The sequence below is a fragment of the Camelus ferus genome, chromosome 13, assembly GCF_009834535.1.
Source record: "Camelus ferus isolate YT-003-E chromosome 13, BCGSAC_Cfer_1.0, whole genome shotgun sequence".
NCBI lineage: Eukaryota > Metazoa > Chordata > Mammalia > Artiodactyla > Camelidae > Camelus > Camelus ferus.
Genome location: NC_045708.1, coordinates 64,407,086 through 64,421,539, shown reverse-complemented (window position 1 = coordinate 64,421,539; position 14,454 = coordinate 64,407,086). Strand labels below are relative to the sequence as shown.

The 14,454-nt window shown below is 33.3% G+C and overlaps 1 protein-coding gene across 10 annotated transcripts in view; it reads left to right on the top strand.

Moving 5' to 3' along the window:
- Positions 1–14,454, top strand: part of COL24A1 (collagen type XXIV alpha 1 chain) — a 337,788-nt gene that overhangs the window by 245,610 nt on the left and 77,724 nt on the right. For all 10 annotated transcript variants that reach the window (XR_004325201.1, XM_032494719.1, XM_032494718.1 and 7 more), the window contains 5 exons: positions 3,988–4,041; positions 5,816–5,923; positions 11,556–11,609; positions 11,864–11,917; positions 12,570–12,626. Coding sequence is in view for 9 of the 10 variants with exons in the window: in XM_032494719.1 (XP_032350610.1) it covers positions 3,988–4,041; positions 5,816–5,923; positions 11,556–11,609; positions 11,864–11,917; positions 12,570–12,626 (327 nt within the window). In the remaining variant the exon portion in view is untranslated. The remainder of the gene's footprint in view (positions 1–3,987; positions 4,042–5,815; positions 5,924–11,555; positions 11,610–11,863; positions 11,918–12,569; positions 12,627–14,454) is intronic.

Sequence of the window (14,454 nt, the reverse complement as noted above, 5' to 3'; positions counted from 1 at the left end):
TTCTTACGATGGAATGTTATTTGGCAATAAAAAGGAGTAATATACTGATCCATGCTAGAACATTGATGAACCTTGAAAACATGGTGGTTAGTGGAAGCAGCCAGTCATGAGAGACCAGAGATTATATGAACTGTCCCAAATTGGCAAATCTATAGAGAAAGAAAGCAAATTGGTTATTCTCTGGGGCTGGGGGTTTAGGAGGAAACAGAAAGTGAACTGCTCATTGGTACAGGGTTTCTTTGGGGGTGATGAAAATGGGTTCTAAAATTAGTTGTGTTTGTGCAACTTGTGAATTCGTGCACAACTTGCACAAATTGTGATGGCTGCACAGCTCTGAGTATACTAAAAACCACTGAACTGTACACTTTAAGTGGATGTGATATGTAAATTATATCTCAGTAAAGTTGTTAAAAAATAGATGTGATGTGTTACTCTTGAGACAACACAGCTACTCTCGCAAAGTTTAAAATAAGAGGGAATCCCAACTCCTTCCTCTATTTTGTAAGTAGGCTGAACTTCATCTATTCTCTGTCAACATGACGTTTATTTAAAAGCATTCTTATTCCTGTAACCAGTGAAGAAATCTATTAAAACATGCACATTGTAGAAACTGTTGCTTTTTTCCCACTCTGCCCTTCAAGCCTCTGAATACACAAATGGGTTACAGTGGGTCATGTTAACTTTTAAAAGCTAACATTTTGGAACAAAATATTACTTATGCATTTCAGAATAAGCACTAAAATAAACCAGCCTAATATAATTCACCATTCCCCAAAAAAGAAAAACTATCTTTAAAGGCAAAAAATGTGAGCTGAAGAACCGGGAGAGACCTTTCTGATTATGCTAAGAAAAGAAAATGCTCTGTAGAACACAGGCGACCCCTTTTCTCACACATAATGAGCTCTTCGAATATGTGCACAAGTTTACTGTGCAGAAGCTTCCTAGTAGATCCATATGTTCTATTTCCTAGAAGCTAAAAAGTAGCATAAAAAGACCTCTCACTACCATTGGCCTTTTATTCACAAACTTTGTTTTACTTCCAACAGATAGTAGATGCTCTTTGAGGTGTTACTTATTTACAAATGAACCTAGTAAATGAGCTACTGTCTGGTTAAGGCTTAGTATTTTCTACTTTGGGCCTCCATCCTATCATTCATTTGTTTGTTTAATGTTTATTAAGCATCAGTTGTATGCTGATTACGATTCTGGGTACTGATGTTACGACAATGGACAAGGTCTCTGCTGTCTTGGAATTTACATTATAGAGTGGAAAGGCAATGAGAGCGAGAATGATAATTTCTCATAGTGGTAAGTGCTATGAAGAAAATAAAACATGGTAAAGGGGTTACTTTAAATGGATGGCCACAGAAGGACAACCTGAAGGTATGTTAAGCCAGATTCCTAAGGATGAGAAGAAGCTAGTGGTATGAATATCTGGGGAGGAGGGAAACCTTTCTAGGCAGAAGGTGCACCTAGTGCAAATGCCCCAGGCTAGAGAGGGCATTTATCAAATGCCCTATTGAAAAAAAAACAAACCCGAGGGTTGGGGGCATGTGGCTAGAGTGTAGTAAGTAACTGGAAAACATGGCATCAGAAGTAGGAGGAGGTAGATCGTGTAGGGGATTATAGGCCATGGCAAGAGGGTTGAGGATTATTCTGATTGCAGTGGGCAGCCATTTGGAAAGTTTTACACAGGGAGAGATGTTTGATTAACATTGCTGGTGATCCTTTGGGTTATTTTGAAGAAAAGGAACATAAGGGTAAAAGTGGGCCAAACCACTTAGAAGCCTGTGGCAGCCACGAAGATGAAAAAAATGACAGGGTGGTTTGGAATGCAAGAGAGCAACAGAGATAGTAAGCAGTGATCAGATTCAAGACATATTTTGGAGATACAGTTGACTGGATTTGCTCATGATTTGGATGTTGAGAAAGAGATAAAATATAATACAGAGTGAATCCTGGTTTTTAGCCAAAGAAACTGAGTGGTTGGTCATGCCATTAAGTGTGTAATAAGGTTATAAATTGGTACTTACACGTGTGCAGGTATGTAGTTTCTTTATTTCTGATTCATCTGGTTTTCCTCGCAAGCCCTAACTTACTGATTAGTGAGGAGTGGTTGGGGAATTGGGGGAGAGAGAGGGAAAAGTTTTATATCCAATTCAGTTGAAAGCTTAATCTATTCCTGTAATTTGGTATAGTCTCTTTAAGTAATGCTCAGACTCTTACGATGCTTAGTGTCTCAAATTTACCATCCCTCCACCTCCCTCTTTTACTGCTTTCTAATACTGAGTCTGTCTCTTGTGGTAGAGATGAGGAGGTGCTGGATCTGGAATATATATATGCAAGTGTTACTCATACTGAGTGCTTATTGCAAATTTGAGAGGATGCAAAATAAGCACCTAATGCTTGGGAATACATAAATGGAGTTAAAGTTCAAAGAAATGCGTGGGAATGATAAACAAACTGAGGACAATGGTTGCACCTGAGTGAGTGAGGAGACAGGGTGCTCTATCTGCAAACATAAATGTGTGTGATGGGACTTCAGTTGTGTGTGTGTCTGTGTAGCTTCCACTTCATAAAGTTGGTGGTGAGTATATGAGTGTTCATTATAGTTTTAAGATATTTCATATATTAAAATATTACATATAAAGAAAACAGAAATTAGTGAGAACTAACCTTTATTGAGCTCTTCAATGTAGTCTAGACCTTTCGAAGCTTGACATGCCTTATCTCATTCAATCTTAGTAACTCTTTGAAGAGGCATTATTATACCCCTGCTGTATAACAGGAAACTGAGGCCTTTAGAAGTTAGATAATCTACCTGTGGTCATATGGCTGTTAGGTGACAGAACCAGAATATGAGACTAGAGCAGTCTGACTTCTAAAAGCTCACATGGTTGACCTCTCTGAATGTTAATCAGCCTCTCTCAGAAAGCTCACGTTAACCGCAAAGGAGTGTCATGTTAATGCAGCTGTCATTTCAACCTCTGGATGCAGCTAGAACTACAGCAGTAGAACTTGACCGCCTTGGCCCCCAAATGCAGCGGACTTGCTGAGGCCAGGAGTACGTTTACTCAGGGGCACAGGGCATGAGTCATTTCCTTAGGTATCTGTTTATTCGCTCAACAAATATTTATCAAGAGCGTCCGAAGCACAGTGGTAAACCACAATTTATTTCTTGTCTGCTTCTTCTTTGCAGTTTGCCAAGCGTTGGGACACAAATTTGAGATTTCCATTTTCATTTCCAACTAATGCAAGGAATGCTGTGATTAATTATTAGCTATTTTAGAACTTGCAACCTGGCTTACTGTGGATCTCATTTAAGCCTAACCATTTTTGACCTGCAAATTCATATGACATCTGAAATATTTAGCCACTTGTTACTAAAAAAAAAAAGTGTTTATTGAAAACTTGTAGTCTACTTTTGTCTAAACAAAATACAGATTGAAATGAAAATAGTGTTTTAAATAATTTAATATGACTATCTTCTTTTTCTCTGTGTATTCCCCTCTCCTTTTTCCCACAAATCAAAGAATATTTCCTTAATTTTATACTCCACTGAGATTTTGAGATTTCCCTTGACCATGTATTAGATATACTTTATAATTCTATACATTCAACAAGATATTAATTAAACCCACAGTAGCTCATAGAACTGATAAATGGATACATTTGGGTTTACTTTACCTACCTTCTAACTAATTAAATGAGTGTACTGAAACGAAGTTAATTTTCCTCCTGAGGTTAAAAACAGTTTAGTTTTGTCTATCTTGGCCAGCTTGTATATGTGAACTTTACTTGCTAGTAACAGCTATTCCTCTAAATCATTGTGACTTCTTTAAACAATTACGCAAACATAATACTGTTGGGAAGTAACCTTCATTTTTACTTAGTGTTCAGTTCAGTGATTATGTGATATAAGTATTTAAACATTCCATCTAGGCCTTTCTTTAATAATTTATTTCTTTTTTTATATTAAATATTCAGGGACCTGAAGGAATTGTGGGAATTCCAGGACAAAGAGGTCGTCCAGGAAAAAAGGTAATTTTTTTGTTTTCATCTTTTATTGCTGGTGTGCCCAGTGCTCCATAGCATACTATGATGTTTTCATTAGTTTTTAGTTTTTAGTTTTTGTTTTGGGGGAGGTAATTAGGTTTATTCATTTATTTATTTATTTTAATGGAGACACTGGGGATTGAACCTGGGACCTTGTGCATGCCAAGCACACACTCTGTCACTGAGCTATACCCTCCCCACCATGAAGTTTTTATTTACACTAGAGATAAAGCAGTAAAGAACTATAAATTTGGCTGAAAAAGCACATTTGCATAAATTAATATTTAATTCCACTTAGGAGTACTTATTACCTTAATTATCTGAAGGCAAATTTTCTACTTTGCTTTTCTCCTGTTTACCAAAAATTCTTTAGTAGACCATGGGCAGGAAAAGAGAGAAAAGGAGACTACTATACCATTGGTGCTGTTTAGTAACAACTGTAGTAAAATACTTAGGGGAAAGAAATATTATTAGAATTGTTTCTAGATTTGTCTTAATGTATTTTTCTAAATTGAAAATGTTAATGATTAATGTTATCTGTCGCATATATTCACTAAGGAACACAAATCAATATGTTTTATTTGTTTCCTTTATGTTTTACTAAGAAAATGTGATGCGTTTGTAAAATTTAGTACATTATAATGAAAAAGTCATCCTGTACGGAGTAAATAATTTGTTCAAGTATTAGTGAAACATAAAACTGATTTTCCCATTGTACTGCAACAGTTCTGAATATATTTACTGTAATTAACTACAAATTACACCATATTCTAATTCCCAAAATCCAGTTCTGTCATTTCTGTGAATATGTACCTTGTCCATCTTTCTCATAATTTGGAAGCAGTATAAGAGATAATAAAAGATAAAAATGAATGAGGTAAATTTTAATTGCCATTCTTACCCATGAAAATCACCCCAATATTGGAGTCTGTTTTCATCAGATATAATATTATGTCTGAAATCAACATTAGAAGTAGGACAGTGCAGGTCCTCACAACAACCTGTGCCTTTGGGAAAACATGTGAATTATTACGAATACCAAGAATGTCCTGGCTGTGATCACAGTTTAGTTTTTCTTTGTGTCTACTTGACTACCGATAATAGAACAGGTTGGTTCCCACATTCAGAAAATGAATTATAACATTTAATGTTACTTAAAAGCTACTGAACTTTGGTGCTAGAGAATGATCAGTAGGTTTTTGGAAAAGAGAAGGTAATTAGTTTTCAAAGGATGTAAAATGATGTTAAAAAGTTACAGATTTAAAGGACAAACTTCAACCAAGTAAGTGATGGTCCCGAATACACAGAACTACACACTGGAGCCTTTGTGTATTAGACAGATCTTTGTGGCACTGAAGTTCTCTGAAGAAACAGATTTCTCATCAGGCCTGTGTTTTCTAATGATAACAATAAATACATGCATAATGTGTACATACATAACGTACATAACAAATTTCAAAGTAAAAAACTTGGTTATTTGTAATTCAGCATGAGCACCAGATCTTCCCTGCTTGTTTAGCCAGAGCATTTTTTATATTATTTTTTCTAAAATTACTTTTAATTACATCTTTAAGATAGCCTAGGTGGTGATGGTATGTATGTTATTGTCAGCAAGGGTCTTTACTTTGAAGTTAAAGCAAAGTTAATATTTGTAGCATTTTGCTTACAGAATATCTTCTGCAGTCATTCCGGTATATGATATATTTAGTTAATCTAAGTGTAAATTTGCTTTTACTTCTGTCTCTTATGGCACCTGTAGGGTGATAAAGGACAAGTGGGGCCCGCAGGAGAAGTCGGAAGCAGAGGTGCTGCAGGACAAACGGGGGAAAGCGGTCCCAAGGGCTCCAGAGGAACTAGAGGTGCTGTGGTCAGTATTTGATTTGTTTCCAGAACTGAGTTCACTGTGGATGGAAAAGAAATGTATCCATGTCCTGAAAGTTTCATCCCTTGATTAATTTTACAGAGAAAGCAGTAGTTCCATTGAAAATAACCTACCTCCATGGGATATGGAGAATTGTGAGCATTCCACGGTACTTAAATGGCTTAGTGGTTTCTGGACATGAAAAAGGAAAGGGGAAAATATGTCAGGATGGAAATAAAATATGAAATAAGATTTTTGAAAATCAGATTATAACTCCTAACCTAAGTAGGAAAGTTTTGTATGCCTTGTACTTAAAATCAGGATTTAGTATCTGTATAAAACTATGCTGTCATGGTTGACAAATTGCTTTGAAAATTAGGTTTACTTGAAAATGGGTTTTATTTATATGCTTGGACTTCTATATATTTATCTGGGGATTATTTTCTCTAACCAACTGTGATAAATCTCCAAAATGTCTGCTAGTTTTTAATCTTTGCTATGAACTGTATGTGATGCTGGAAACAAAGGTATCATGATGCTTCTGAGCCTGTGATGGCAGAATTACATTGCTCATGTATTTGAACCTGTTCAGAAAGTCACAGCACGAGAGATGCAAAATGTTTAAGAGATTACCCAATTTAGTCTTTTAACCATTTCATAAACTTATTTATGGAATGCGTGTGTATTTCCTAGTCTCTGTCTAAATATCACAAATGCTAGACTTTTCACCAAGGTTTTCTGGAGACCATTGCATAGTCTGTCTGTTGTCTGAGGTAGACATCCCTCAGGTTCATTTAAGTGTTCCATTCCTTAATGTCACCTTATTGCTCCAGGTCATTCTTAGTTCCTTTCATTTAAATTACTTATTTTTTTCTGTCTTTGGCTTATGAGTTCAAAAACATTCTATAATATGATTGGTTTTTTTTAATGTTTTTTATTCCAGATTTATTGAGCATAGTTGACATAGAGCACTGTATAAGTTTAAGGGGTATAACATAATGATTTGATTTATATACATCATAAAATGATTATCACAATAAGTTTAGTGAGCATATCTCATATAAATAGAAAATTAAAGAAATGCAAAAACTATATATTTTCCTTGTTATGAGAAATCTTAGGATTTATTCTCTTAACTTTCATATGTAACATACAACAGTGTTAATTATATTTATCATGTTGTTCATTGTATCCAGAGTACTTATTTATCTTAGACCTGGAAGTTTCTACCCTTGACTACTTTCATCCAGCCCCCCTCACCCCCAAACCCACCCTCCACCTCTGGTAACCACAAATCTGATCTCTTTTTCTATGAGTTTGTTTGCTTTTGAAATATAATTGACTTACAAGACTATATTAGTTTCTTTTACACAACGTAGTGATTCAGTATTTCTATACATTTGAAAATGATCACTGAATAAGTTTATTATGATGTCTAGTTACAATATTGCACCATACAGAAATATTAGATAGTTATTAGTTATATTCCCCACACTGTATATTTCATACTGATGACTCATTTATTTTACAACTGGAAGTTTGTACTTTTTAGTCTTCCACTCCCTCTCCTTTGGCAACCACCTGCTTATTCTCTATTTGTATAACTCTGTTTTTGTTTTGTTATGTTTGTTCATTTGCTTTATGTTTTAGATTCCACATAAAAGTGAAATCATACAGTATTTGTCTTTCTCTGTCTGACTTTTCTCACTTAGCATAATACCCGCTATATTCATCCATATTGTCACAAATGGCAAAGTTTCTTGCTTTTTATGGATGAGTAATATTCCATTGTATATTTTTACCACAGCTTCTTTATTCATTTATCTATTGATAGGCACTTAGGTTGCTTCCATATCTTGGCTATTGCAAACAATGCTGCAATGAACATAGGGATGCACTATCTTTTCTAATCAGTGTTTTTGTTTTCTTTGGATACTCAGGAGTGGAATTGCTGGATCATGTGGTAGTTCTATTTTTAATTTTTTGAGGATCCTCCATACAGTGTTTCACAGTGGCTACACCAATTTACATTCCCACCAACAGTGAAAAAATGTTCCTTTTTCTCCACATCCTCATCAACACTTGTTATTTATTCTCTTTCTGATGATAGCCAGTCTGACAGGTGTAGGTGATATCTCGTTGTGGTTTTGATTTGTGTTTCCCTGCTGATGAGTGATATTGATTGAGCACCTTTTCATGTGCCTGTAGGTCATTTGTTTGTCTTCTTTGGAAAGAATGTTTAGAGCCTCTGTCCATTTTTAATTGGGTTGTTTGATTTTTTTGTTGTTGAGTTGTATGAGTTCTTTGTATATTTTAGATATTAACCACTTACCAGATTTATCATTTGCAAATATCTTCTCCCATTTATTAGGTGGCCTTTTTGTTTTGTTGATAGTTTCCTTGGCTATGTAAAAACTTTTTAGTTTGATGTAGCCCCATTTATTTATATTTGCTTTTATTTATTTTGCCTGAGGAGACATATCCAAAAAAAAAAAAATCACTAAGACCTATGTCAAAGAGCATACTGCCTGTGTTTTCTCTAGAAGTTTTATGGTTTGAGGTCTTAATATTTAATTCCTTCATTTTGAATTTATTTTTGTGTCTTGTGTGAGAGAGTAATCCAGTCTAATTCTTTTGCATGTAGCTGTCCAATTTTCCCAGCACCGTTTACTGAAGAGGCTGTCCTTTTCCACTGTATATTTTTGCCTTGTTGGTCATAAATTTCTCATATAAGCATAGGTTTGTTTCTGGACTCTATGTTCTGTTCCATTGATCTATGTGTCTGTTTTTGTGCCCGTACTATGCTGTTTTGATTACTGTAGCTTTGCAGTATTGTTTGAAATCAGGGAGTGTGATACCTCCAGCTTTGTTCTTTCCCAGTCAATCTTGAAATTGCTTGAGAAGAAAAACAAATCAATTTGGGCTATTTAGGGTCTTTTGTGTTTCATTCAAATTATAGAATTACTTGTTCTAGTTCTGTGAAAAATTCAATTGGTATTTTGATAGTGATTGCACTGAATCTGTAGATTGCCTTGGATAGTATGATCATGTTAACAGCAGTAATTCTTTCAGTCCATGAACATGGTATATCTTTTCATTTGTTTGTGTTGTCCTCAGTTTCTTTCATTAGTGTCACAGTTTTCTGACCACTAGTCTTTTACCTCCTTAGTCAGATTTATTCCTAGGTATTTTATTCTTTTTGATGCAATTGTAAATGGGATTGTTTTCTTAATTTCTCTTTCTGATAGTTGATTATTATTGTATAGAAATGCAACAGATTTTTGTAATTTTGTTAATTTTATAACCTGCAACTTTACTGAATTCATTGATGAGCTCTAGTAGTTACTTTGCAGAGTATCATGTCATCTGTAAACAGTGGTAGTTTTATGTTTTCCTTTCCAATTTGGATTCCTTTTATTTCTTTTTCTTGTCTGATTGCTGTGGCTAGGACTTTCAATATGATGTTGAATGAAAGTGGTGAGAGTGGGCATTCTTGTTTTGTTCCTGATCTTAGAGGAAATGCTTTCAGCTTTTCACCACTGAGTATGATGTTAGTTGTGGGCTTGTCATATATGGCCTTTATTATGTTGAGATAATGTGATTCATTTTCATTAAGCATGAGAACAAATTTATCGAAAGAGTACTGTCTTCAAAACAGACTCCTACTTTGAATTTTCTCTAAAAAGAATACTCACTCCTTAAATTTTGATACAAGTTCCCAAACTACCTTCCTAAGTGGTTCACCAAATTTACTTTCCAACCACCAGTACTTAATCCTTTTAATGTTTGCCAGTCTGATAAATGAAAAAGGGTATCTCATTTTCTCTCTTACATTCTCCTGATTGCAACTAAGTAATTTGTATTTTTCCTCTGGAGGTTGCCTGTTCATATGCACTTTATATGATTTCCTATAAGGGTATTGTCTTTTTTTTATTAATTTGCAATAACTTCTTATATATTTTAGATAATATATTTTATTAAGTATGTTGAAAAATATGTTACAGATGTGCTCCTTTCTGTCATTTATCTTTTAATACTGTTTTTGAAATCTTTTGCTGTACAGAGGGTTTTAATTATTATATAGTCAAATTTGTCAGTCTTTTGCAGTCTGGGTTTTATCTGCTCATTAGAAATGGCTTCCCTACCTAAAATATATTAAAATATTCTTCCATATCCATCTTCTAATACTTGATAGCTTCATTTGTACTCTTTAAAGCACATGGAGTTTGTTTTTTTGTGTTTTGTGTTTTGGTTTTTTTGCTATGATGTAAGTTGTAAAGACTAATTTTATTTTTTCCAAATTGTTAGCCAGTTATCTCAATCCCATTTAATAAACAATCAACCCATTTCCCACTTTTCTGGAATGCTACCCTTACCATAAACTACTCTCAAATAATCCTTGATCGGTTTTCATTCTCTATTTTTTTCCTCCATATGTTATCTGTTCCTAGGGCAATACTATACCATTTAAATTGTTATACTATTACAGAATCTTTTGAGCTCTGTTAGGGCAAATACTTTATAATTTGTTTTTCTGAAAAGTTTGGCTCTTACTATGATTTCTTTCCTCCTTCATGTGAACTTTAGGATCAATTCAGCAAGTTCCTTTAATATTGAATCATTCAATAGAAAAATACTGTATGTCATTCCATCTGTTTATACCTTCTTATATATCCTTTAATGAAGTTTTGTTATTTTGTTTATCTCTGTACTTACGCCTTTCTTATTAGGTTTATTGTTAGTTTCTTATAGATTTAATCATTTTAAATGTAATCCTTTTTCCATTACGTCTTCTAATTGGTGCTGTGTAACTTTATATTCATTTTAATGACTTTTGGTGATTCTCAGGGTTCCTTAGGTAACTAATCATATCACCTCCTCTTATTTATTGTTCTTACCATTACGTTGATTTGAACTGGTTAGTGTGGTGTTTGGCTAGTCACATACTTGTTCTGTGCCTTAATTTCCTTATCTCCTATTTATCTTAAGACTAGAGTAGGAGAGTTGATGTGGAAACTTTTCGATAATATGAAAGATAAGAACATTTTTAAGAGTGTAATTTTTGCTTTTTTCAATTGTCTATCTTTTCAGTAGTTTAGAGATATTTACTGATTAGCCTTTAATTTATACGGTTTTCTTATCTGTATAATATTGATAATAAGAGTAATAATATGGCAGTTATTACACATGTTACCAACTATTTCTATTTTAACAACTTTGACTAGAGCTGAAACCATATTCATCAAAGCATCTAAAACTATCAGTGAGTAAATTTCTTGATCCCATCATGACAATATCAAAAACTATCAGAACACTCTCTCATTTATAGTGATGCACATCTACCACAAACTTTGACAAACTACATTTCCAAAAATTTGCTAGAAGCCTGCAGGATCTCTTAATATGATTAAGGATGTTCATACCAGAAGTGTAAACCAAAGAGAGATTTTTTTTGTGGAATTTTATGGTTCAGAAGTAAAATAAGATGAAAGTTGGAATGTTATTTTTTTGTTTTCTTATTTCAGACTAGGTTGAATTTCATACCTTGAAGAAAATCTAAATTTTAAATAATAGGAATACAATTGTAATCACTTAAAGAATTGTCTGTTTTCTTTCTAATGTTCACTTTATTTTTTAGGGACATTTAGGATTGATGGGACCTGGTGGAGAACCAGGAATTCCAGGATATAGAGTAAGCATTTTTCATTGGAAATAAGGAGTGTATATTTGCATGAAAACATTATATAAAGATGTTATGCCATATATGAAAATTCAGATGAAATCTCCTGATAAACCTTTCTGAAATATTTAGGCCCCATCCACCTACAGAGTGAATCCTGTTTTTCTTTCAGAATAGTGCAATATCTAATGGCGTGTCCATGGTGGTCATAGGTAAAGCATGTACAAATGATATGGATAATGTCTACTTACTTGTCCTTCTGTTAGGGCCATCAAGGTCAACCAGGACTGTCGGGGTTGCCAGGACCTAAAGGAGAAAAGGTGTGTGTGTATTTACTGACTTTTTAATCCTAAAATTAAACATTGAATAGATGTGTTCTTTCTGAAAGTATTCATGGAAACATTTTCAAAGAATAAAAGAAGCATTTTTCAACTTGGAATGTATTGCAAATTCTAGAAGAAAAAGAAATATCAAGGTGCAAAAATTTAAATAAATTATTAAAATATCTTTGAAAGTTTGTTTCACAATTGAGGTGAAATAATACATGTTACAGTGGTTTGCAATCTGTAAAACTTTGTGACAATAATATTAAGTACTTATTAAAAGAGATTGTGAGACTCTAGATTAAATGACTATAGTACATTTATAGTTAAATATTTTATTAGTTAAGAATAATTATAGCAGTACACCTCTTGATTTGTCATATCATTGGAAACATGATACTTTGAGAAAATTAGTAAGCTGCTTTTTATGTAATTAAGGCAAATTGACACTTCTCCAAGGAGAAGTACGTACGGATTACAACTGGTATAAAGTATCATATGCTAAATTTTATAGGTAAAAAAATTTCATTTTAAAAAGATAAAACCAGACTCTCTATTTTATAACATATTAGAAAATAATAGGCTTTGTATTTTAAAGTTTGTTTTATTAATTTGGCTTTGTTCATCAATCATTATCTTTAATATATAGGGTTATCCAGGAGAAGATAACACAGTCCTAGGACCACCTGGGACTCGAGGTGAACCAGTAGGTTTTTTTCTAAAATTATTTGATGTTTTAAGATAAAATGCAATTACCATCATAGATTCACAACACCAATCACATCTTTTCAAGGAGTCTTATGTTATTACTTTTGTAACATGGTTTTATATGAAAGTAGTATTTACAGTCACATAATCTAAATATGGAAACTATTTATAGCCAGATCAAGGTCCTTAGCACAATATAGAAGTTTAATACAGTAACTTTCCAACTCTGATTTTCAGCATTAAATTTAGGATAACTTTTTACAGAGATTATCAAAAAATTACATATGCTAGACATTTAAGACAGATATTTCTTTATAAATCAAATTCAGATTTATTTTTAAAGTATTAAAAAAACCTAACCTGTATTCTTTTTTATAGTAATTTACACACAGTTACCAAATGATATCAAAACTCACCTAACTAGTTATTAGAACTAATACTTTAAAGATCATTGATCTATAGTCTTCTCATTAAGCATTTTAAGGATTAGCTGTAACCACGATTTTGAAGGGTAGCTATTGTAGCTTTGATTATCTAAATATGTCTCTATGTTCATATTTGACTAAAACAATCTTAAAGATGTATGTAAATTGAACTGGTAATACAAAAAATCCTGGGAACAGAAATAAATACAATTGGTTAAAGTTTCCATTTTTCACATGATATCATATAGGATTAAAGAATCCTAAAACAGAACAATCAGAATATGTAGTCACTACTGAGGTTTTGATCTGACTCTTTGGAGATGGTTGAAAGGTGTACTTTGTTTTAGAAATAGGAAAAGTTCTAAAGTTGTCTGAGTAAATCAAGCCACCTCATATAAAGGTATACTCATCTATAAAAATATATAAAATTCTTTATCAGAAACTATTGACAAAACTAAAAGAAAATGTACAGAATGGGAGAAAATATTTGCAAATGATATGACTGAACAGGAGTTAGTATCCAAAATATGAAAATATCTTATACAACTCAACAGCAGAAACACCAAACAACTCAGTTAAAAAATGGACAGAACACCTGAACATTTTTCCGAAGAAGACGTAAAGATGGCCAACAGGCACATGAAGAGATGCTTAACGTCATTAATTACCAGAGAAATGCAATGGAAACCACAATGGGATATCACTTCACACCTGTCAGAATGGCTATCATCAGAAAGAACACAAATAAATGTTGGCAAGGATTCAGAGAAAAGGGAATTCTTGTACATTGTTGGCGGGAATGTAAATTGGTGCAGCCACTGTGGAAAACAGTATGGAGGTTTCTCAAAAAACTAAAAATAGAATTACCATACGACCCAGAAATTCTACTCCTGGGTACATATCCACCCCCCCCAAAAAAAAGAAAGAAAGAAAAACACTAATTTGAAAAGGAACATGTACCTCAATATTCATAGCAGCACTATTTACAATTACCAAGATGCGGAAGCAACCTAAATGTCCATCAATAGATGACTGGATAAAGAAGATGTAGTCTGTATATACAATGGAAAATTACTCAACCATAATAAAGAATGAAATTTTGCCATTTTCAACAATATGGATGGGATTGGAGGGTATTGTGCCAAGTGAAATAAGTCAGAGAACGGCAAATACTATATGATATCACTTATATGTGAAATCTAAAAAAATGAAATGAAATAGTGACTATAACAAAAAAGAGACTCACAGATAGAACAAACTAGTGGTTACCAGTGGGAAGAGGGAAGCTAACACAGGGAATATAGCCAGTATTTTATAATAACTATAAATGGAATAAAAGCTTTAAAATTGTGAATCACTATGCTGTATACCTGAAATTTACATAATACTGTATTTCAAATA